Here is a 23,508-nt window from a genome sequence, read left to right as displayed (position 1 = left end):
TTTTTTTTTTTTTTTTTTTTTAAGGTTTAAAAAAATACTGAATTTGGGTGCTAAGGATACAAAGATGAAAACAAAAAAGCCCCTAGCTCTCAAAAATATTTTATTCTGTTGCAGCGGGGAGAGGGGTTGAGGAGACAATATTAAAACTAATATCTAAGTACAAGATATAAACAAAAGAAATTAATTTCTGGAGGAGAGGGAGTACACACACAAAAAAAATCACTCATGTAAAAATCCACAAACTTGAGAGACTGGAGACTCAGGGAGACAAAGAACTCGAGTGCATTTGAATAAGTATCAAAAGAAGAAGAAACACATGATATAATCTGCAGACTGATAGAACAGCTGGAGGGATTGGAAGATGAGTCCTAATAGTTCATAAAGCTGGTATACAGGGTATATTTATGATGAGAGACTTCAATTGTCTAGAAATTTGCTGAAGGTCTGGGTGTAAGTATCAGGAAAATTAATCATTCTCAATTTCCTTTATGTCTAATCTTTCATAAGATAAAGAAAGTAGTAAAGGGGAATAAGTTAATATTTGATTAAAAATCTTGAGAGACATTGATAGTGTCATTTTAGCATATATAAGGACAAAATGCAGGTAATAGTTGACTTTATATTAGACTCTAGAAGAGTGAATTTCACAGAGTCCAGAGATTATAGAGTCCATTGACCTGAAACTTTAACAAGAAATTTGTTCAAGGAAGAAGTTGGAAACTCTCAAAAATTAAATTCTGGTGACACTCAAAATTGATTCTGATGGAAAGAAAAAAAGATATTTATAGAGGAACTGATGTGACTGATCAGTGATCTTACTGACAAACTTATTGTTTAAAAGTTTACATATATAATAGGGAACTGACCATGAGGATCAGTCCTTACAATGTATGTGCATTTACCCTTCCTGGTGGGTTTTACAGAGCATGCACAGTATTCTCTTGTTGCCAGTCCAATCAATGGAACTTTTGAGAGCCATTTCCTGACCATAAATGAGCAAGGGACCAGAGTGGCTCACTTTGTGATGATGAAAAAGTCTTCTGATTGACTGAGGAGCTCAAAATAATAACTGAGTAAAGACTGAGCCAGAATTGAGTGTTCCTGCTTAAAAAGTTCTAGTGTAACTTGTAAGTGACAAGGACTGATTACTTCATGCCTTTCCCCGACCTGACAGCTCTGTATTAGGGAATTAAGAGCCAGTAGAATGGCAGTGTCCTATAAGAACATTATTGCCTAGTATAAGAATATTATAATCTACTATGAATCTTAGGCTTATTTAAATATTTTTTAAAAGTTCTATGGGGGCAAGAGAAATATCAAAAAAGGGATAGAACTTTCTAATTTGAAAACTTGGGAAAAGGACAACAGAGAGACAAGACAAAGCTACTAAATTCCTGTTTTGATTAAATGAAAAAGTATTAAGTATTTTCATTGTGTTAGACACTATGCTAAGTACTGGAATTGGAAATAAAGAAAACAAAACAGGCATTGCTGTCAACAAATTTACATTCTAATATAGAAAGGCCACAAGGAGGGATATTTTAGTCAGAGAACTCATGGGGCTAGTAAGTAAAGTCATAAAGCAATTGATTGACATTTCATTTCCTGGCAGAATAGTGTTGAATTGATTATCATTTTAGAAAGCAGTATAATGGGTTTATGTTGGGCTGAAAATGGTGAAATGGTGAAGTTTTATCATTCAGAAGCCCAGGGCAGAAATTGAAATAACCTGTTGGAGGCAGAGACATGGCATGAAGATGACCAGGGAGCACGAAGACTTGGCAGCTAAATAAGATAAAAAGAAATCCACCAGTATTTTCATCATCCATTGCCATAATCCTAAGTACCTTTAGCGTTATCATATAGATAATGCCAGCAACCCAGCTTCTTTTAAGACAATACTGAAAAATTCACAGTTTTGTTGGTGTAGGTTCATTCACTGATGGAAATAATAATCACTCAATGATTTAGTAGGTAGTCTTAGGGAGTTGTTTTAGTTGAAAAATCCATCTTGAGATCAACCTTTGAACTTAGCTAGACTATTTCTCAGATGATTACTATAGTCTGTTACAAAAGTGTTATATAAAACTTTTCTGCTTGGTGTAAGATCTCCTAGAATTTGTACTATGATAGCATATCTTTTAACAGCCTAATAGGGAAGTAATTCTTTTTTAAACTAAGGAAAAAATAATTTTGAGAGTTCACTGTTAGGATATTTACAAACTATGGCATAAATTAAGGAAGATAATTAGCATAGTAAGGCAGCATAGTAAGTCTATGTTATATAAAGATGGGATTGACATATGAATACAACTAAAAAATATTACTTATCAAAATAAAGGAAAATTTGAATAATTGGAGAAATAATAATTGTTCTTGGACAATTGGGTGATGCTTTGGATAGACTGGCAGACTGGAATTAGAAAGACTTTTCTTTATAAGTTCAAATCTGGTCTCAGACACTAGCAGTGTGACTCTGGGCAATTCATTTAATCCTGTTTGCCTCAGATACCTCAGTGAGTTGGAGAAGGAAATGGCAAATCACTCTAGTATCTTAGCCAAGAAAACTCCATTTAGGATAAGGAAGAATTAAACATAACTTTAAAATAACTGAACAGCAGTAATTGTTCATAGTTGGATTATGCCAATATTTTACTGCCTAAATTAATTTACAGATTTAGTGCCATTCCAAGCAAGCTACTAGTGATTTGCTTTAAAGAACTATATGACAAAATTCTTGTGATGGGACAAAAGTTCAAGAATTAAAAAGGAAATAGCTTGTAAAAATAGGATTATAGTATCAGATCTAAAACTATGCCTTAAATCAATAATCATATGAGAAAATTGTATTGGTTAAAAAACAAAAAGGTTGAGCAATGGAACTCATTAGGAAAAGACCTGGAAACAGTTTACTGTAATAGTGTGTTATTTGATAAATAAAAGTCACAAGCTACTGGCATAATCCCTATTTGGATATATATATATATATATATATGTACATATATATACATACGTACATACATATGGAGAGAGAGAGAGATAACTGGAAAGCAGTCTGATAGAAATTAAGTTTAGACAACAATTTAAATTGTATCTCATATACCACAAGGAGCTCTAAATGAATTCATGATAAAACATTTCACCAAAAAAAATTTTAAAGGAAGAAAGTACCTTTCATAAATGTGACTAAGTAGATAATTCTTAGCTGAAGAGAGTAGAATTGATCACAGAAGATAAAATGGACAGTTTTGCTTACATAAAATTGAAAAGCTTTTGCACAAGCAAAATCAAAGTCACTAGAATTAGAATAGAAGCAATTAACTAGGGAAAAAAATCTTTGCAGCAAATTTCTCAGATAAATTGCTGATAGCCAAGATCTAAGGGAATTGGTTTGTAATCAGAAGAGGATGAGATGATCACTAAGAAGCAGAAAGAGTTTATTCAGAACAAATTATATAAGGCTAGTCTCATTTCCTTTTTGAACAGTAATATTAGACATTGTAAATTAGGGGGAATACTATGGATTTAGTACATCTGATTTTTAGCAAGGTATTTAACAAATTCATTCATATTCTTGGGAACAAGATGGAGAAATATGGACTGAATAATAGTATTGTTGAGTGGGCTTAGAACTGAATGACTGACCAGAACAAATATGTGGTAATTAATGGATCGAGATCAACCTGTAAGTCAGTTGATTACTTGCAGGCCTTTGTTTTTAACCTGTTAACACTTTTTTTTATCAGTTATATGTTTACATGAGGGCATAAATGGTATGCAACTCCACAAGTCAGATTATGGGAGATGTTCCTAGAAATCTATTCATGTGGAAAAAGTATTAAGGTTTTTATGTTTGTTTGTTTGGCAAGTTTTTTTTGGACTAAGGTCTCTTTTAGTTCTTAATACTTTGAAGAGTGACATTGGTTTTAAGATGTTTAACTTCTCCAAAATAATTTTATCTCTTTGTTTTAAAGGTTACCATTCCATTCTTGCATCCCAGTTATAAATTTTTGGGTGAAAAGTATAAATAAATAATTGTTTGTATTAACTAGGTGTTAAGCTCAATTTAGATAAAAAGCTGCATGTTGGCCCTATTACTCTGGGATAGTATATAGTGTAAGTAACCTCTCCAACAATGGCTTTCTTTTCTGGGTGTCTCTATTTCCATCTTTAAATTAATATCTGGACTCCTCTTCCCTGCCTCTCCATGGCAAACTGAGGATGACATTCATGCCTTTTGTCCTGGATACAGTTGTAGATTTTCTCCATATTTGCTTCTTTCCCATCTACTGTTTTTTGTGTGTATATTTATTTTATCTCTCTCATATATCTGAGTTGTATCTATCTTCCTTCTCTGTGTGTACCTTCACTTCATCACTCTGCTGGTTGATTAGGATTTATTATATCAAGGTTGCTCAGGAAAAATTTATCTGGTAGCTTTGCACATTTGTCTTTGAACTAAAACTTCCATTAAGTGATGACATAAGCTTTAATCCTGTGTATTCGATAAATACACATCCTTGTTTTCACGTAGCAGTTTATATTCAATGATATCCTTTCCACCCTCTCAGTAGAATGAAAACTGCTTGAAGGGAGAATTTCATTTTTTATTTTTGCATCTTCAATGCCTGGAATATAATAGGTATATTACACATATTGAATTGAATTGTATGTTTAGGTAACATCTGCCAAAATAATGTTCTTGACAAAGTCAAAAGATCTGAGTTCATCAGATTCTTAGAATTTCTTGTATCCTTGGAGTTAGATACAGCCTTTTGAAATATCTAATAGTATGTATTATCAGCAAACAATCTATAACATGTTAAATCAGTGAATTTGAGTGTGTCCAACCAGTTTTGTATCCAGGAGAGTAAGAGTGGAATAACATTGTGCCAAAGCAAAAATACCTAAATCTATAATATTGCGGTTTATTAATATGTGAACCATAAATTAAAGGTAAAAAACTATAAATAACTACAACTATAATTAAGGTAATAATTATCTTTAAGTGATTATATATATAAAAATGTAGTTGTGACCACACTGGTAATCAGATATTTCTGCCATTAAAGGACCATTTTTTAATAGTCTATCACAATGTTCATTTACCTACTGTAACTATGAACACCATTGGTTAGGAAGAATATATTATTTAAATATAGAATGTATTAATTTAAAGTAGTGCCCTTCTTTCCCCATATGTATTTCCAATCCTAATGCTGCTTTTTTTTTAAAAAAAATTATTTTTATTATGATCTTACACATATTTTAACAATATGTTAATGCGTATTATTTTCAAAACCATGTCTTCTGAATTATTTTTGTTTCTGTACATTGAAAAAGTGTCACAATGACCCTGCTCTTTTCTTTTTTTTTTTTTTTTTGACACCACTATTTCTTGTTCCCTCTTCTCCTAGGCTCCTCTTATCTCCCTTATCCCAATTAACTGAGAAAAAGAAGGGGAGGTAAGAAACTCTTGTAACAATTTAGCATAGTAAAACAATCTACAAAGTGCTATATCAAAAAAATGTATGTTTCCTCACCATCACCTAGTGTCTGAAGTCTTTCTACACCAGAGTCTGTGTGTATTTGTGTGTCTGCTTAGCCTTCCTCCCTGTAGCCTTCCATTTCTTATAGGAGTAAGATTCATCTGGTATCTATTTTCCCTGTTTTTCCCTGTTTGTATGTTCTTCTCACACATCTCAGTTATGAGAAATAATTTTATTCACCTTTTATTCCCTTTTCTCCTTTTTATACTAGTAGATTGTTTCTTTTACCCTCCCTTCTCTTCATTTCTTCAAAATCTCAGAATATAGCCAATTCAACATCTCTAACCACACATACTGATCTATTTTATTTACCTCCCTTACTTCCCTTTGAAGACATTAAAGTTCTGAAGGGACACCTGTTTCTTTTTCCCCTATTAGGATGCTGGCATACTATATCATCATATAATTCCTTCTGATTGAATAAATTTATTATTCTAAGTTTCTCTGGACTCTTGTATTTGTATTTCAAAGTCTCTGCTCAGCTCTGTTCTTTTCATTAGAAATGCTCAGAAGTCTTGTATTTCATTAAAGATCCATTCCCACAGAGACGCCCTCTCCCAAGTAGGGTTATACACAATGTGAAGTAAACTAGTCTTAATTGTAAGTTAGTGCCTTTGCCTTTTGGAATATTATATTCCACAATCTACTCCACAATCTTATTAGTAGAAACTTCCAGGTTTTGTGTAATCCTGACTGACCTTGGTTACTTGAACTGCTTCATTTTGGTTGCTTGCAGTACTTTCTCTTTGATACGAGAGCTTTAGATTTTAACTTTGATATTTTTGAGACTTTTCCTTTTGAGGTTCTTTTCAGGAGGTGATCAACCAATGGATATCTTATATCTTCACTCTGCTTTCTGATTCTAATAGATTTAGGCAGTTTTCATTTATGATTCATTGAAATATAGTATCTAGGCTCTTCTTAATTGTGATTTAGAGAGAGTTTGAGGATTCTTAAAATAGCTCTCCTTGACCTATTTTCCAGGTCGCTTGTTTTTGATAACAGATGTCTTATATTTTTCCTTTTTTTTTTAATCTTCTGATTCTTCCCCTCCCCCCAATATTTACTGTTGTCTCATGGAATCACTGATTTCTGTTTGGTATAGTTCAGTTTTCAAGAAATCCAATTCTTTCTTCCTGCTCTCTTTTCTAATCTATTTATTCTCCTTCTAGTGATTTCCTCCAGAGCTTATCTTACATTTTATTTATCTCTTTTTTTATTTTTTCTAAATGTTCATGTAATTCTTGTAGAAAATATTTTTTCCCTTGAAGTCTCTGCTTGCAATTGTTATGGAGTTAGATTTCTAAAAATTTGATAGTGGCAGATAATTTCTTTGATGTACTCATCTCTCCAACTGTATTGGAGTTTTGTGCCAAGGTAAGACTGTGCCTCCCAGTTCACTTCTAGATCCCTGTTTAGTCTCAGTTTAGGTTGTTGAAGTGACCTCCATCTCTGATGGTCAGGATTTCTGAATCTCTGAGACTCACAGCCTTGTCTGTGCTTGTCCAGCATCCTAGGGCAGGGTTAAGGACCATAGACTGGTGCCCCAGTCTGAGCACCATTGATCTGAGGTGATAGACACCTTACTGGTCACTGTCCTTCAACTCTTCTTGTGGCTTTTAAGATCACCATCCTGGGCCCTTTTGGTTACACTGGGACTTTCCCAGGAAAGTCCTTGGTTCTTGTTGCCATCAGAGACAGAAAAGCTTGCAGGTTATATGTCTCTGGTTGTGTTCATCATACTGCTGTTGTCTGTGCTGGGGTGGGAGCAGAGAAAGCCCTTTTCTCTGGCCTCAGACTCTCTCACTGATTTTTTGTGCAGTTCTGGGATAGAAGAAATAATTTACTGTATTTTCTCATTGGTCTTCCTAACTATTATTTTGTTTGCTGCAAACCTCAGATTTTTGTTTGAGTAAGTATTTGGAAGCTGAACTGTCTGCCTTTTCAGTCAGATGGTTATGGCAGAAACCAGTATTTCACTTTCTAACTCAATCAAGTGAGAAACCGACCTAAAATCTTCCCCATACATACTTACGTGGAATTTTATTTTTTAAGATCTTTTCTCCATAAAGCTAGTAACTCTTCCCTTTTTTCCCCATTGTAACTTTGTTTTCTATGTAATTTTTACCTCCAGATGTTTTAAAATACCTTTCACTTTACTATATATCTTCAACATTCTTCAGGATAGAAAGGTACACTCCTCAAAGGAATATTAATATTAGTTTTGGTATTAGTAGTGCATTTGCCTTTTTAAAAAACCATATCATTTTCTTTCTTTTTTTAAAATAATTTTTTATTGACAGAACCCATGCCAGGGTAATTTTTTACAACATTATCCCTTGCACTCACTTCTGTTCTGATTTTTCCCCTCCCTCCCTCCACTCCCTCCCCCAGATGGCAGGCAAATCATATCATTTTCAATTTAAAGCACAGAAGCAGGAATCTCAAAGTGCAAGGTGTTAGGTTTTTTTTTAAGTTTTTATAACTAATTTTTGTACTATCACTACCTAAATCTTTTACTGGTTCTTTTTTTCACAGACTAGTTAATCTAATCATCTGTTTTTATGGACAAAGGGCCAAAGAAATATATAATAATGTTTAAAGGGACTAAAGCTTTGAGCTGAGTTTGAGCTTCCCAGTTTTGAATATTAATTGTGCTTCTTATTATGTTCTTCATCACTCAGCATCATGTATGACTAAAACTTAACAAGGGGTAGGAAAATTGCAATAATAATTTAAAAATACTTTTAGCAGTAGTAAAAATGTTTTTAAATATCAAAATTTTGATTGTTACAATGATATAGCTGCCAACATGTTTTGATATAAAAAGCCTATTTAGAATTACTAACAAAAGTGAGCTTCAATTAAATATTCTGTAGTTCAACTATTCTTAATGTCCTTATTCTTCTTATTTACATTATCCTTATATAGAAACAACCCATTTGCATGTTCCTTTGACATGTCATACTTTTCTATTAAGTAACTTTCATATTGTCATGTCAAGGATTTTTGTGGGACAATTTCAACTTAGCTTTACATTAAAGTTTCATTATTAGTCATAGAAATTGTTCAGTAAAGTGATATGTTCTTTGAAGTTTTATTTCCTTCCATATAATGGACTATAGGGTCAAATTTCCTGGTAGTAAATTATCCTCACCAGGTTAATATTTATCTGTCTTAATTTGGCATTGAAGAATTGTATTATTAGAGATATATGAGTATGTAGCCTAGGTGGAAAGCAACTGTTAGCATGATAAATTAAAAATAAACTAGTTGGGTTATTCTTTTTTTTAAGATGAAGAAAAAGTTAGATTCATTTAATAAATTTCCTGAATTTAACTCATAAAAATTAGACCATAATTTCTGGTGATAATTTGGAGTGTGTATGTGTGTGTGTGGGGGGGGTGTATTGGTAGATGTTAGAGGAATTTTGTATGGAAGTAATAACTTGAAAATAATTAGAATAACTCCTCTTAGTGTCCTGAATCTAATTTTTTAATGAAAACCCAAATAATTTTATCAATAGTTTTTTACTTATAACTGGCCACAGCTGCTTGGATACTAATAGGAAGCATTTGCCTCTTGATTATGCTCTACAAATCTGAGGCATGTTTTTAAGACTTTTAAGACTTGTGAAGTTTCAGTTAAGTTCTAAATTTTTTCTTTAAAAAATTTACTGTGCTTGGAGAAATTTTTTGACTTTTTAATGTTTCCAGTTTAATATATTTTTTCAGATTGCCACTTTTTCCCCCTTTTATTATACAATTCCTATGATTAACTACTAAATCTTTCCTCACAAACACACCAAAGGATTGAATAAGAGCTAAAGTTAATATACCAATTACAGGTTCTGGTTTTTCTTCTGCTATCTACTAAAATAGACTACTACTTCTGTAGGAGAAACATTATTCCTATAAGATGTGTCCTGATCACATTAAGTTTTGCTTTAAAAAATTATTTATTTGCTTTTACAAGCATTTACTGCCTTCTGCAGGGTTCCTCTTCCCTACTCCACACCCCCCAAAATGGAACAATTAAAAAAAACATTATAAATATGAATTGTCCAACAAGACAAATGCCCAGATTGGCCATATCCAAAAATCTATTTCTTATTTTACATTTTAAGTCCATCACATCTCTGTGAAGTTATGAGTGGTGTGCTTCATTGTTAGTCTTCTGGACTTGTAATTTATCATTGTACATATTTCTAAAGTCTTTAAAAGTTGTTCTTTACAATGTTATTAATACTGTAAAAAAATTTCTCTTGATTCTCTTTACTTTCTTTCACATCAGTTCAGAGAAGTCTTCCCACTTTTCTCTGAAATTTTCCATTTTGTCATTTTTATGGCATAATAACATTATATTTTGTTTTATCATGCTTTGTTTAGCCTTTCACCAATAGATGGATACTTCATTGATTTCCAGTTCTTTGCCACCATAAAAATTGCTGTTATTAAATATTTTTTGTACAAAAAAGTTTTTTCTCTTTGATTTCTTTGAATATTTAAATCTAATAATATATTATTTAGAATTCATTAACTTTTTGGTCATGATTTCCATGGACTGGACCAATTCACAATTCCATCAGCAATGTACTTATTTCCCTTTTTATCATTTCCCTCCTTTTTTTACCTTTGTCAGTTTTATGGGTATAAAGTAGAGCCACATAATACTTCAATGGGAATCTATAATTATTTATTATTTGGAGCACTATGGTTATTGATAGCCTGAATTTCTTCCCTTGAAAACTGCAGTTCACATTCTTTGACCACTTGATTGTTGGGACATGGCTTTTAATCATATGTATGTGTGTGTATATTATATATAAATATATATTCATATCAGTTTTTACATATAGAGTATAGATTGACACCTTTATCAGAGAAATTTACTGCAAAGTTTTCTCCTTCAGTTACCTATTTTCTTTTCATTTTAAATGTCTTAGATTTGTTTGTACAAAACCTTTTTCATTTTATATAATTAAAATTGATCATTTAATTAATTTTTTTGTTATATTTTGGTCATGAGTGCTTCCTGAAGCTATAGATTTGAAAGGTAATTTCTTTTTTACTCTTTGAATTTATTTGTGATGTCACCTTTTATCTGTCTAATTTCTGCCAGTTTGCTTTCTGGCCTGGTTAGCAGTTTTTGTCCAATAGTGAGTTCTTAACCTTATGACTGTATGGTACTATGTTTGCCTATGTATTTTTATATGCCTAATCTCTTTCACTGATTACCAGTACCAAATCTTCTTCTTGATTACTGCTTTCTAGCATAGTTTGAGATCAAGTACTAGTAAACCCTTTCTCACCTTTTTTTATTTTTGTCCTTGAGATTTTTGATATTTTGTTCTTCCAGATGAATTTCATTATATTTTTTCTGGCTAAATAAAGTAGTATTTTGATTGATATGACATAGAAGAAGTAAATTAATATTTCTTCATTATTTAGATCTGTATTTCTGCAAATAGTGTTTTGTCTTTCATTTCATACAATTCTTAAGTGTGTCTTGGTAGATAAACTCCCAAGTATTTTATCTTTTGATTGTTATTTTCAATAGAATTTCCCTATTTCTTCCTGATAGGTTTTGTTGATAATATACATGAATATTCATGATTAATGTAGATTTATTTTATATCCTGAAACTTTGCTAAATGTATTTAGCTAACCATGTGATTTGCAAAATATAATGATTTTATTTCATCTTTGCCAATGCTTATTTCCTCAATTTTTCTTTTTTACCTTATGACTATAGCTAGTCTTTCTAAGACTGTATTCAATAATAGTGGGAATAATGGGACATCTTGGCTTCACTATTGATTGTTGAAAAGGCCTCTAACATTTCTCCTTTATACATAACGTTTGTTCCTTTTTTTTTTAATGTTATTATTTATTATATTAAGGCAAGCTCCTTTCCCTCCTATGTTTTTAGTATGTGTGTGGGGAGGGTTGTTTTGTTTTGTTTTTTATCAGAAACAATTATTAGTTTTGTCAGAAGTGTTTCCAATATCTATTGACATAATCATGTGATTTTTAAAAATTTATAATATTATATGATTTATTCTATTTTTAGTCTTATGTTAAATCTTGGTAAAATCCAATTTGATCATAATGTATAATCTTTCTAACATTTTGTATCTTATTTGTTTAATAGCATAAATATTTATTAGTTATGTTGAGCTATAGTTTTCTTTCCATGCTTCATTTTTTTCCCATTTTAAGTATTAGAAACATATTTGCATCATAGAAAGACATTAGGGAAATTATTTTTCTATTATTGCAAACATTTTACCAAAAATTGTATTTTTTTTTTCAATATTTGATAGAATTCACTTATAAATCCATCTGGTTCTGGAATATTTTTCCTTTTATAGTTCATTTATGCTTTGTTCAATTTCTTTTTCAGATACTGGATTATCTGAATAGTCGGATTCGTTTTTTGTTAATCTTAGTATTTTATGTTTTTGTAAATATCTATCGGTTTCCTCTGTTAATAAGTTTTCTTGGCATATAGCTGGGAAAATAATTTGTAATAATTTTATTTCCTCTTCAGTTGTGAATTCTCCATTTTTATTTTTGATAGAAACAATTTGATTTTCTTTTCTTTTTTTTTTTTGAAAAGGAGATTGGATAATTGTTTATTTTATAGGTTTTTTCTTTTTTTTAGTATATATTTTAGCAAAATTCACCCTCCCACCCACTGTCTCAGGAGAATACAAGAGAAGTTAAACCTATTACAAGTATGTGTAGTCAATCAAAACAACTTTCCATGTTTCTGTAGGCCAAAATAAATCTGACTCCTTCTGTACTCCCTTACAAATGAGTACTTCAACTTTCAGAAGATAGGCAATATGTTTCATCATTGGTTCTCTGGAATTGTGGTTGGTTATTACATTGAGAAAATTCAGCACAATCTTATTCCCTCACATTTATATACCATTATTTGTTTGATTCTCCCATTTATGGGCATCCCCTCAGATTCCCATTCTTTGTCACCTCAAAGATCTGTAAATATATTTATATATCCTTAGAATTTGTTTGCTTAGGACTAATCCTTCCTTTAATCTACCTTCTCTCTAATTCTTCCTTTTCACTTTTCCCTATTTTTCTTTTATTCCCTTATTGAGTGAAATATATTTCTGTATCAAACTCTGTGTGTGTGTGTGTGTGTGTGTGTTTGTGTGTGTGTGTGTGTGTGACTTACTTTCTTTTGACCAGTTCAGATGAAAATGAAGTTAAGGTGTCAGCTTCTTCCTTATAGCCCCCTCCTCCTTGTTTTTGTTTTTGTTTGTTTGTTTTTTGTGGTCATGGTGTTCATTGCATGAAAATTTTTTTTAAACTCTATATACTTCTTAATTATTTTAGAAAACATTAACATTTATAGTTAAACATATTGGTTTGCAAAATTATTTCTATGTTAACTTATGCCTTTTGTTTTCCTTGTTCTACCACCATCATTTTCACTAAAATGGAAAAAAGCATTTACATTCATATTGGAGAAAAATAATTAATAAAATGTAAGCTTCTATACTTTGTGTTTAACATGTCTGAAGCTTTTTTATAGAGAGGAAGATAAATTACCTTCAAAATACCAGTTCTTTATAAGTCCTGGATAGTAAGCTAATGTTTTCAGATTTTAAAAAAGAAAGACAAATAAATAAAGGTCTTCTTTGCATTTGGAAATGCTCTGTTTTTAATGTTTACATTTAAAAAATATTTAACTCTAGTTAATGGGTTGCCTCAGGATAAAGTAGGGAGTTTTCAAAAAGGTTTGTGTAACTACTCACTAGGGACTGTGTACAGAAAATCATTTCTCAGATACAAGTTTCTTAAAACTATATTCAGTCAACTATTTTCTTCTGCCCAACCTCTGCCTTCATACTTGAAGACTTCATTATACATATTGACTCTCCTTCAAACACTATAACCACTCAACTTAATCACTTCTCATGACTTATTCCTCTCTTCCATAGAAAGACGGTTATACACATGATCTTGCCATCATTTCCAAATATACAACTCCAATGTCAAAAACTCTAAAATCCCCTTATTTTTCTATAGTCTATTGGTTTTCCATCTGTCTATCAAACCCTATTCTTTTTTTTAAAAATAACTTTTTATTGACAGAACCCATGCCAGGGTAATTTTTTACAGCATTATCCCTTGCACTCACTTCTGTTCCTATTTTTCCCCTCCCTTCCTCCACCCTTTCCCCCAATTGGCAAGCAGTCCTTTACATGTTAAATAGGTTACAGTATATCCTAGATACAATATATATGTGCAGAACCAAACAGTTTTCTTGTTGCACAGGGAGAATTGGATTCAGAAGGTATAAATAACTCAGGAAGAAAAACAAAAATGCAAGCAGTTTATATTCATTTCCCAGTGTTCTTTCTTTGTGTGTAGCTGCTTCTGTCCATCCTTGATCAATTGAAACTGAATTAGCTCTCTTTATCGAAGAGATCCACTTCCATCAGAATACATCCTCAAACAGTATCGTTGTTGAGATATATAATCTCCTGGTTCTACTCATTTCACTTAGCATCAGTTCATGTAAGTCTCACCAGTCCTCTCTGCATTCATCCTGCTGGTCATTCCTTACAGAACAATAATAGTCCATAACATTCATATACCACAATTTACCCACCCATTCTCCAATTGATGGGCATCCATTCATTTTCCAGCTTCTAGCCACTACAAACAGGGCTGCCACAAACATTTTGGCACATACAGGTCCCTTTCCCTTCTTTAGTATCCAAACCCTATTCTTCAGCTACACTGATCTCTAATCCCTTGACTCCTCACTTCTATTCCAAGCCATCAACCCTATATTAGCCATTCTCTTTTATTTTTCCCCATCTTGACCTCTTCATGAATCAGTTCAGCTCTACAATATCATCTTCTCTTGTGTCCCTAAGCCCCTTTATCATATCATTGCTTCATTTTGCTTACTAGTCTCAACTTTGAATCACTCCTACTATCTGCCACCTTCACTTTTACATACATGGTGCTGAATGAAGGTGTGGAAAGTTATAGAACCATTCTAATTTGTTCCACTACAAAATAATGGTATATAATCCAACTGGTTCTTCATTGCTACTAGACAATCCCTTATCAGCTCCCACTCCTACTCTAGAATGGATCTTCCATATCTTTTCAACCTTCCTTAATCCTCTCATAGCTTCTTTCTCCCCACCTCTCAGGTGAAAACTTCACCTTATATTTTACAGAAGAAAATGAATCCATTTGCCTTGAGCTTCCTCTTCTCTCTTCTTCATCTCATATCATTTGTATGCCTTCTGTCACAATCTCCTCCTTCATTTTTATCTCACATGAAGAGTTAGCCTTTCTCTTAACCAAGGCTCATCTCTCTACTAGCATAAATGATCCCATTTCATCATCTCCGAGAGATTGTACCTTTTATTGTCTGTTCTCTTGCTTCAATTTTTTTCCATCTACTGGCTCCTTCTGTACTTTCTACAAACATGCCATATTTCCCCCATTCCCAAAAAACCTTCATATGGTCCTTCCATTCCTAATAATTATTGTCCTAATTGTCTTCTTTGTGACTAAACTCCTTGAAAAGTCCATCTACAATAGGAATCCCATTTTCTTTCTTCTCACTTTCTACTTAATCTCTTACAATCTGGTTTCCAAGCTCATCATTCTACCAGAATTGCTCTCTCCAAATTTTCTACTGATCTTTTTAAAAAAATATTTTCACACATCTTTTTTAAAATTTTGAGTTTTGAATTTTCTCTCTCCCATTTGTCCCTCACTCATTGGAAAGGCAAGAAATATGACATTAATTATATATGTAAAATCATGTAAAACATTTCTATTTGGCTATGTTGGGGAAAAACAACAAGAAAAATAAAGTGAAAAAAATAAAAATTATGCTTCAACTGGTACTCAGACTCCATCAGTCCTTTCTCTTGAGGTGAATAGTAGTTTTCATCATAAGTGCAGTAAGATGTCTTGAATCATTGTATTAGTCAGAATAGTTAAGTCATTTACACTTGATCATATAATACTGCTAATAAAATGTACAGTGATCTCCTGGTTCTGTTCACTTCACTTTGAATCAGTTCATATAAATATTCCCAGATTTTTCTGAAGCCATCTTGCTTATCATTTCTTATTGCACAATCTAATGATCTACATGTGAAATCCAGTGGCATTTTTTTTCTATCCTCATTTTCCTTGACCTTGATACTGTTGATCATTCCCCTTTCCTTGATATTGCCTTCTTTCTAGGTTTTAAGGAACCCATTCTCTCTTGACTCTCTTTCCTATTGAACCGCTTCACCTCACTATCTGATGCTGAATTCTCATCCAGTTCATGGTCTCTAAATAAGATGTCCCATAGGGTTTTCTTTTGAACCACTTTTTTTCTCCCTTTAGACTTCTTCATTTGGTGATTTTATTAGCTCTCATGAATTTAATTATAAACTCTATGTAATGATTTTCAAATCCATCTATTTTCTCCTAACCTCTTTGCTGGCCTCCAGTCTTGCATCTCCATTCAGACATCTTAACTGAATATTAAGGAGACAGCTTAAATATAACATGTCAAGAACTTATTATCTTTCTAACTAAACTTTTCTCCGCTATCTCACCCCCTATATTTTTTTAAGATGACACCATCCTCCCAGTCCCTCAGGCTCAGAATCTCAGTAGCATCCTTGACTTCTCATTATCATTCACTCTTCATTTACAATCTGTTGACAAGTCCTGTCAATTTTACATTTGCAACCTCTTTCAAATATTCTTCCCTTTTCCCTTCTGTCACTACCACCACTCTTGTATAATCCCTTGTCACCTCATGTCTATTATTTCCATATTCCATATGGAAGAAAGAATTCCATATTCTTTTCCTCCCTTCCGTCTTCCCCATTGAGAAGGTAAGCAATTGGACATTGGTCATACAAATGTAGTCATGCAAAACACCTTTCCATGTAAATTATGCTATGAAAGAAAACATAGATAACAAAACCTCCCCTTCCCAAAAAAAAAGATAATGAAAAAGTATTTTCAATCTGCATTTAAGCTCTACCAGTTCTTTTTCTGAAGATGGACAGCAGCTTTCATCAGAAGTCTTTCAGAATTTTCTTGAATCATTATATTGCTGAGAATAGCTAAATTACTCACAATATATCTTCATACAATATTACTGTTACTGTGTACAATATTTTCTTAGTTCAAGTCTTTTCATTTTACTTCATTTCATGTAAATCTTTACAAGTTTTTCTGTGAGTATCTACTTATCATTTCTTATAACACAATAGTATCTCATAACAGTTATATACCACAACTTGTTTAGTCATTCCTCATTTGATGGAAAGTTCAATTTCCAATTCTTTGCCACCACTAAATAAAGATGTTATAAATATTTTTGTACACATAGGTCCTTTTCCTTTTTGGTTTTTAAAAAAATCTCTTTAGGATACAGATCTAGTAGTTGTATTGCTTGGTCAAAGAGTATGCATGGTTTTATAACTCTTTGGAAATTGCTTTCCAGAATGGTTGAATCAGTATACAACTTCACCAACAGTGCATCAGTATTTTAATTTTCCTACATTCCCTTCAACATTTCCCCTTTTCCTATTCTGTCATATTATCCAATCTGATAGGTGTGTGGTGGTAGCTCTCAGTAGTTTTAATTTGCATTTCTTTGCTCAATGGTGATTTACAGCATTTTTTCATATGATTATAAATAACTTTGATTACTTTGTCTGAAAACTGACTCTGGGGAAGCAAGGTGATGCAGTGTATAGAACACCAGCCCTGAAGTCAGGAGGCCCTGAGTTCAAATCTGGCCTCAGACACTTAACACTTCCTGCTTGTGTGACCCTGGGCAAGTCACTTAACCCCAATTGCCTTAGCAAAAACAAACAAACAAACAAAAAAAAAAATCCCACAAACAAAAAAAGAAAACTGACTGTTCCTATCTTTGACCATTTAATCAATTAGGGAATGGCTCTAGTTTCTGTAAATTTAACTCAGTTCAGCACATATTTGAAAAATATGATCTTTTTAATGAAAAATGTGGTCTTTAGCAGAGAAACTTTACCAGAGAAAGTTTTTTTACAGTAATAATTATCATGTTTTTCCCTTCATCCTAGTTTCTTCCTGTTTATCCTATCATTCCTATCATTTTATCCTACCTATTTTCCCCTTGGGATTAATACTCAGTTTTGCTGGGTAAGTGATTCTTGATTGTAATCCTAACTCTTTTGCCCTCTGGAATATAATATCCTAAGCCCTTCAATCCTTTAATATAGAAATTGCTAAATCCTGTATTATCCTGACTGTGGCTCCACTGTGTTTGAAATGTTTCTTTTTGGCTGCTTGCAATACTTTCTGCTTGTCCTGGGAGCTCCAAAATTTGGCTATAATATTCCTGGAAGTTTCATTTTGGAATCTCTTTCAGGAGATGATCGGTGAATTCTTTCAATGTCTATTTTATCTTCTGCTTTTATAATATCAGGGCAGTTTTTCTTAATAATTTCTTAGAAGATGATAGTTCTTTTTCTATCATGGCTTTCAGATAGTTCAGTAATTCCTAAATTATCTTTCCCAAATCGATTTTCTAGGTCAATTGTTTTTTCAATGAGATATTTCACATTCCTTCTATTTTTTTCATTCTTTTGATATTGTTTTGTTGTTTATTGATATCTCATAGAGTCATTAGCTTCCATTTGCCCAATTCTAATTTTTAAGGAGTTATTTTCTTCAGTAAGCTTTTGTATCTCCATTTTTTCTTCAGTGGATTTTTGTATATCTTTTTCCACTTGGCAAATTCTGCTTTTTAAGGTACTCTTCATTAGAATTTTATGGTTTTTTTTTAACCATTTGGCCTGTTCTGTTTTTTTTTTTTTTTTGTGCTTTCTTTACCAAACTGTTGACTTTTTTCCTGATGATTTTCTTGCATCACTATCATTTCTTTTTCCAATTTTTCTTCTGTCTCTCTTACTTGATTTAAAAAATCTTTTTTGAGTGCTTCCATAGCCTAGGACCAGTTTATAGCTTTTTCTGAGGATTTGGATATTGGAGTTTTGTATCTTCTGAATTTATTTTGATCTTCTCAGTCATCAATAGTAACTTCCTATAGTCACAATATTTTTCTGCTGTTTGCTTTTCTTTCCAGCTTATTTCTTCAGTGGAATGTTGTCCTTTTTCATCTTTGTGTTGGCTTCACTGGCTTTCTTAAAATCTCATCTTTTATAAGAAGCCTTCTCTAACAACTCTAAATTCTATATTTTCCTCTTGTGATTAATTCCTATTTATCTTATATCTATCTATCTATCTATTCATTATAGATAGATATAGATATATGTATCTTGTATATATTTGTTGTCTCCCCAATTAGATAATGAGTTCCTTGAGGAGAGCACTATCTTTTGACTCTTTTTCTATCCCCATTGCTTAGCAGAGTGCCTGGCACAAAGCAGGTACTCAATCATTGTTTATTGACTGACTGTCAAAAATCATAAACTCTTACTGTTATCTCAGGAACAAAAATGAAATATTTCCCACCCAGAAAGAACTTATATTATAGAAGGAAAACATATATACATATAGAAACATTAAAAGATATGCAAAGTAAATGTAATTTCTGGTGAGATAAGAAAGAAACAGCAATTAGGAAAAATCAGGAAAGTCCTTTTCTAGGAAGTTACACCTTAGCTGAGCTTTGAAGTAAGGTAGAGATTCAATTTAGCTTCAATGACTCAGTGGATAGAAGCATGGCTTGGAAAAGGGAAGATCTGAGTTCAGATTTGGCCTCTGATACTGGGTATACGACCCAGTATCACTTAATCTCTGGTTTTTTTGGAACAGTTGAGTGACTCAGTATATAGAATCCTGGGCCTGGAAATTGAGTCTCAGACACGCACTAGCATTGTGACCCTTGATAAGTCATTTAAACTCTGTCCAATTCACTGGAGAATGAAATATCTGTCTGGTTGACATCTGTTCAATTTTGACATGGCATCCTGTTACTTACATGACTTATATTACTTATATGACTATTACATCCTTTCACTGAGATATTAATTTGTTTTAAAAAAAATACTGTTTAAAATGTGAAAACCAGGGAATTGGAGATGCTAAAAAGAAGTAAAACTTTATACAGCCAATATGACAATAAAGTAAGAAATAAAAGGATCAAAGAGTCTAGTTAGAATTATCCAGGGAGGACCTATATAAGGTAAAGGTTGTGTTTTCCACAACAGTAAACATGATAAAGCATTACCTCATACTGTTTTTGTTGGTGAAGTATCCAGTTAAGTCCAGAGCATTTTAAAGATAGTTGTATTACTTGAGTGCATGGGAAAAAAAAAAACAACTCCTTGCTGAGATAAGCATTTATACTATCACCATTCTTTTTGTATTAGACAAAATATGGTTAGCAAGTTACTTCCATCCCTTCTTAAATTTAATGAAGTTTTATCTCAAGAATTTTTGTAGGTTTCAAAGGTCTTAAATCTATGAAAAACCAGGAAAAAAAATTATTACACACACACACACACACACACACATATATATATATGAAGTAGATAGAAGACTGGGATTTGAAGTCAGGAATATCTAATTCAAATATAGCCTCGGCCACTTATTAGTTTTGTGACCCTGAGCAAATCATTTAACCTTTCTGTACTTCACTTTCTTCATCTTTAAAAAGATAGCATCTACCTCCCTGGGTTGTTGTGAAAATAAAATATAATATAATATATTCTGGAGTCAGGAAGATTCATTCATCTTCATGAGTTAAAATCTAATCTCAGATACTTCCTAGCTGTGTGACCCTAGGCAAGTCACTTAATCCCATTTGCCTTAATTTGTTCATCTGTAAAATGAGCAGAAGAAGGAAATAAAAAATCACTCTAATATCTTTGCCAAGAAAATCTCAAATAGTGTTCTAGCTCTTTCTTAACTTTTGTGTTTGCTTCTTGCCTATTGAATTTCTGCTTGAATTTTTGGAGCCCACTTTCCCCTCCAGAGCCACCTAGATCCAGTGGCAAGATATAAAGATCTTCAACTAGTCTCAGTTTGACTGAGGCAGTACCCATTCAGTGATAAAGGCTAGGTAGCAATTGAGGCAAAGGATCTTCTCTCTCACCTAGTCAAAAAAAACTAACTAAATAAATAAATGAATCTATGAGGAGAAGACTCCCTCCCTCCCTCCCTTCCTCCCTTTTCCCCTTCTTTCCTTCCTTCCTTCCTTCCTTCCCTCCCTTCCTCCATCTTTCCCTCCCTGTGTTACATCTTTACTTACAGATACTCTTTTTTCCTCTTTTGCACCTCTGAACCCTCTCAAGTTATTTTGGGATTTACAAGGTAGATTTCTTTCTTAAGGACCAGGCCTTAAAGTAAAACCAATCTAATGCTAATTGGCCACCAATAGGTCATAGGCCAAGCCCCATTTGATCACTGTCTGGATCCTTATTGACTCATATTGAATGTAAATTAGCAGTGATTTTTACTTGGCCAGAAATCCTAAGGGTCTTTACATTCATTCATTATGCTTTATGTATGTACCATGTATACTGAGTTATTTATGTGTTGTCTCTTTAATAATAGGCTCTCTGAGGGCAGAATCAGTGTTTTGGTTTTTTTTCTCCTTTCTTTTTATCTCTTGTGTTTGGCACATTGATTTGCACATTATATGCACTTGATAAGTACTTACTGATTGATTGATGTGGACAAGTCACTCTGCCCTTCATTTGTCTCATCTATAAAATCAAGGATAACTGAGCCCCTACATTTTCTTTTTACTCTAATTTTTATGATCCTGTGATTCAATTTAAGATTACATATCTCTATGACCCTTCTTTTCCCAATAATGTGGCTTAATCAAAATAGTAGCCAGCCTTTGTATTACATTAGAAATTTGTAGTTTGTTGTAGGCAGTAGTTTTTGTTTATAGTGACAGGTTAATTCAGTGAAAGTTTTTGACTTTACTGCAATTGACTTTGACTGTGTTCCGTCAGCATTACTACAAAATTTGTGATTATAAGATACTTACAATTTAAATGACTTACTACTTTCATTTTTATCTTTACAGGATTTATAGAAAAAAACCCCACAGATTTCCAAATGAATAACAGAAAGGAAGATATGGAGATTGCCTCCCATTACCGTCATCTTCTTCGTGAGCTCAATGAGCAGAGACAGCATGGAATCCTCTGTGATGTTTGCATTATAGTAGAGGGGAAGATCTTTAAAGCCCACAAAAATGTTTTGCTTGGGAGCAGCCGCTACTTCAAAACGCTGTACTGCCAGGTACAGAAGACTTCTGATCAAGCTACAGTTACTCATTTAGACATTGTCACTGCACAGGGCTTTAAAGCTATCATTGACTTCATGTACTCTGCCCACCTTGCTTTAACCAGCAGGAATGTTATTGAAGTGATGTCAGCTGCTAGTTATCTTCAGATGACTGATATTGTACAAGCCTGTCATAATTTTATAAAAGCAGCTCTAGATATAAGCATAAAGTCTGATGCATCTGATGAACTTGCAGACTATGAAATTGGGGCTCCTTCCAGCAGTAGTACTGATGCATTGATTTCAGCAGTAGTAGCTGGTAGGAGTATTTCTCCATGGTTAGCTCGGCGAACAAGTCCAGCAAATTCCTCTGGAGATTCAGCCATTGCCAGTTGTCATGAAGGAGGAAGCAGCTATGGGAAAGAGGATCAGGAACCAAAAACAGATAGTCATGATGACATTTCATCACAGTCTTTGTGGACTAGTGACATGGGATATGGATCTTTACGTATTAAAGAAGAACAAATTTCACCATCACATTATGGTGGAAATGAATTGCGTACTGTTAAGGATGGTTCAGTACAGAACACTTTCTCAGAACAAGTCATAGGGGATGGTTGGCAACCATCAGGCCGTAGGAAGAATCGAAAAAACAAAGAAACTGTACGTCACATTACCCAGCAGGTAGAGGATGACAGCCGCGCAAGTTCTCCAATGCCATCTTTTTTATCTTCTTCAGGATGGCCATTTAACAGTCGTGACCCAAGTAAGCCTTTCATTTTTACATATTTAACTACAATAATAAAGAAAAATATTTGGTATTTTATGCTAGATTACTTCTTTCCTTATTGAAGTAAGAGAATCTTTGAGAAAATGGAATAAGTTTAGATGTTGGTATGTACTTAGGAGCATTAAAAATAGATTACGAAAAATTCCATTGTCTGTTATATTAATAAAAACATGATGCCCTTCAGTGAGCATTGTCAGGTAGTGTAATACACAGTTATCTATACAGTGGATCATGTAGCAAATCTCTAAATTTCAAACCAGTTTCTTCTTTCCCCCCAGACATTTGATGGACATCTCTCCTCATGGTAAATGGATATGCTCAGAGATTATAAACTTATGTTATTACTATTAATCTAATATGAACATCAAGGCATTTTTGCCTTGATGTTCATATTAGATTAATATTTAGTGTATTTTAAAGTCAAATGTAAATAACTTTGATGTTTTTCAAGTTTTTGGATCATCAAAATGACGGAATTTCTTCATTTAATTGAAAATTGACTCTACTGGACATCAGTTTGCTATTATGTGACTTTTATCCACACTTAAGGATGACATTAACCCATACATCTACATATGTTGCAACAGTTAATATGTGTAATTAAGGAAAATTAGACAATTTAGATATACTTTCATGGATTCTCAATTTGAATTTGTTATATTTAGTTTAGTAGGAGGTTTTTATTGCTTGTCCCCTAAGCATCTTTTATAAATACTAAGCTCATTAACTTAATTTTTAAAAATGACATGCTTCTAAATGAGAAAAATGAATATTGAAAAGGAAAGAAATATGGGCAGAAATGAATCACTTTACCTTATCCCTCTCATGGTTGCCAACATTTTTCATTCTTTATTCTGTATATAATATACTTATTGCTTCTTTGATATAAAGTCAGTGT

The 23,508-nt window shown here is 32.7% G+C and overlaps 1 protein-coding gene across 5 annotated transcripts in view; it reads left to right on the top strand.

Annotated features, from left to right (window-relative positions):
- ZBTB46 (zinc finger and BTB domain containing 46) overlaps positions 1–23,508 on the top strand; it is a 162,049-nt gene that overhangs the window by 25,149 nt on the left and 113,392 nt on the right. For all 5 annotated transcript variants that reach the window (XM_051976777.1, XM_051976776.1, XM_051976775.1 and 2 more), the window contains one exon: positions 21,618–22,586. In XM_051976777.1, coding sequence (XP_051832737.1) covers positions 21,650–22,586 — 937 coding nt within the window. In that variant the 5' untranslated portion in view covers positions 21,618–21,649. The remainder of the gene's footprint in view (positions 1–21,617; positions 22,587–23,508) is intronic.

The sequence above is a fragment of the Antechinus flavipes genome, chromosome 2 (genome assembly GCF_016432865.1).
Source record: "Antechinus flavipes isolate AdamAnt ecotype Samford, QLD, Australia chromosome 2, AdamAnt_v2, whole genome shotgun sequence".
Lineage (NCBI taxonomy): Eukaryota > Metazoa > Chordata > Mammalia > Dasyuromorphia > Dasyuridae > Antechinus > Antechinus flavipes.
Note: the sequence above shows the minus strand (reverse complement) of the source record. Positions and strands in the feature narration are given on the sequence as shown.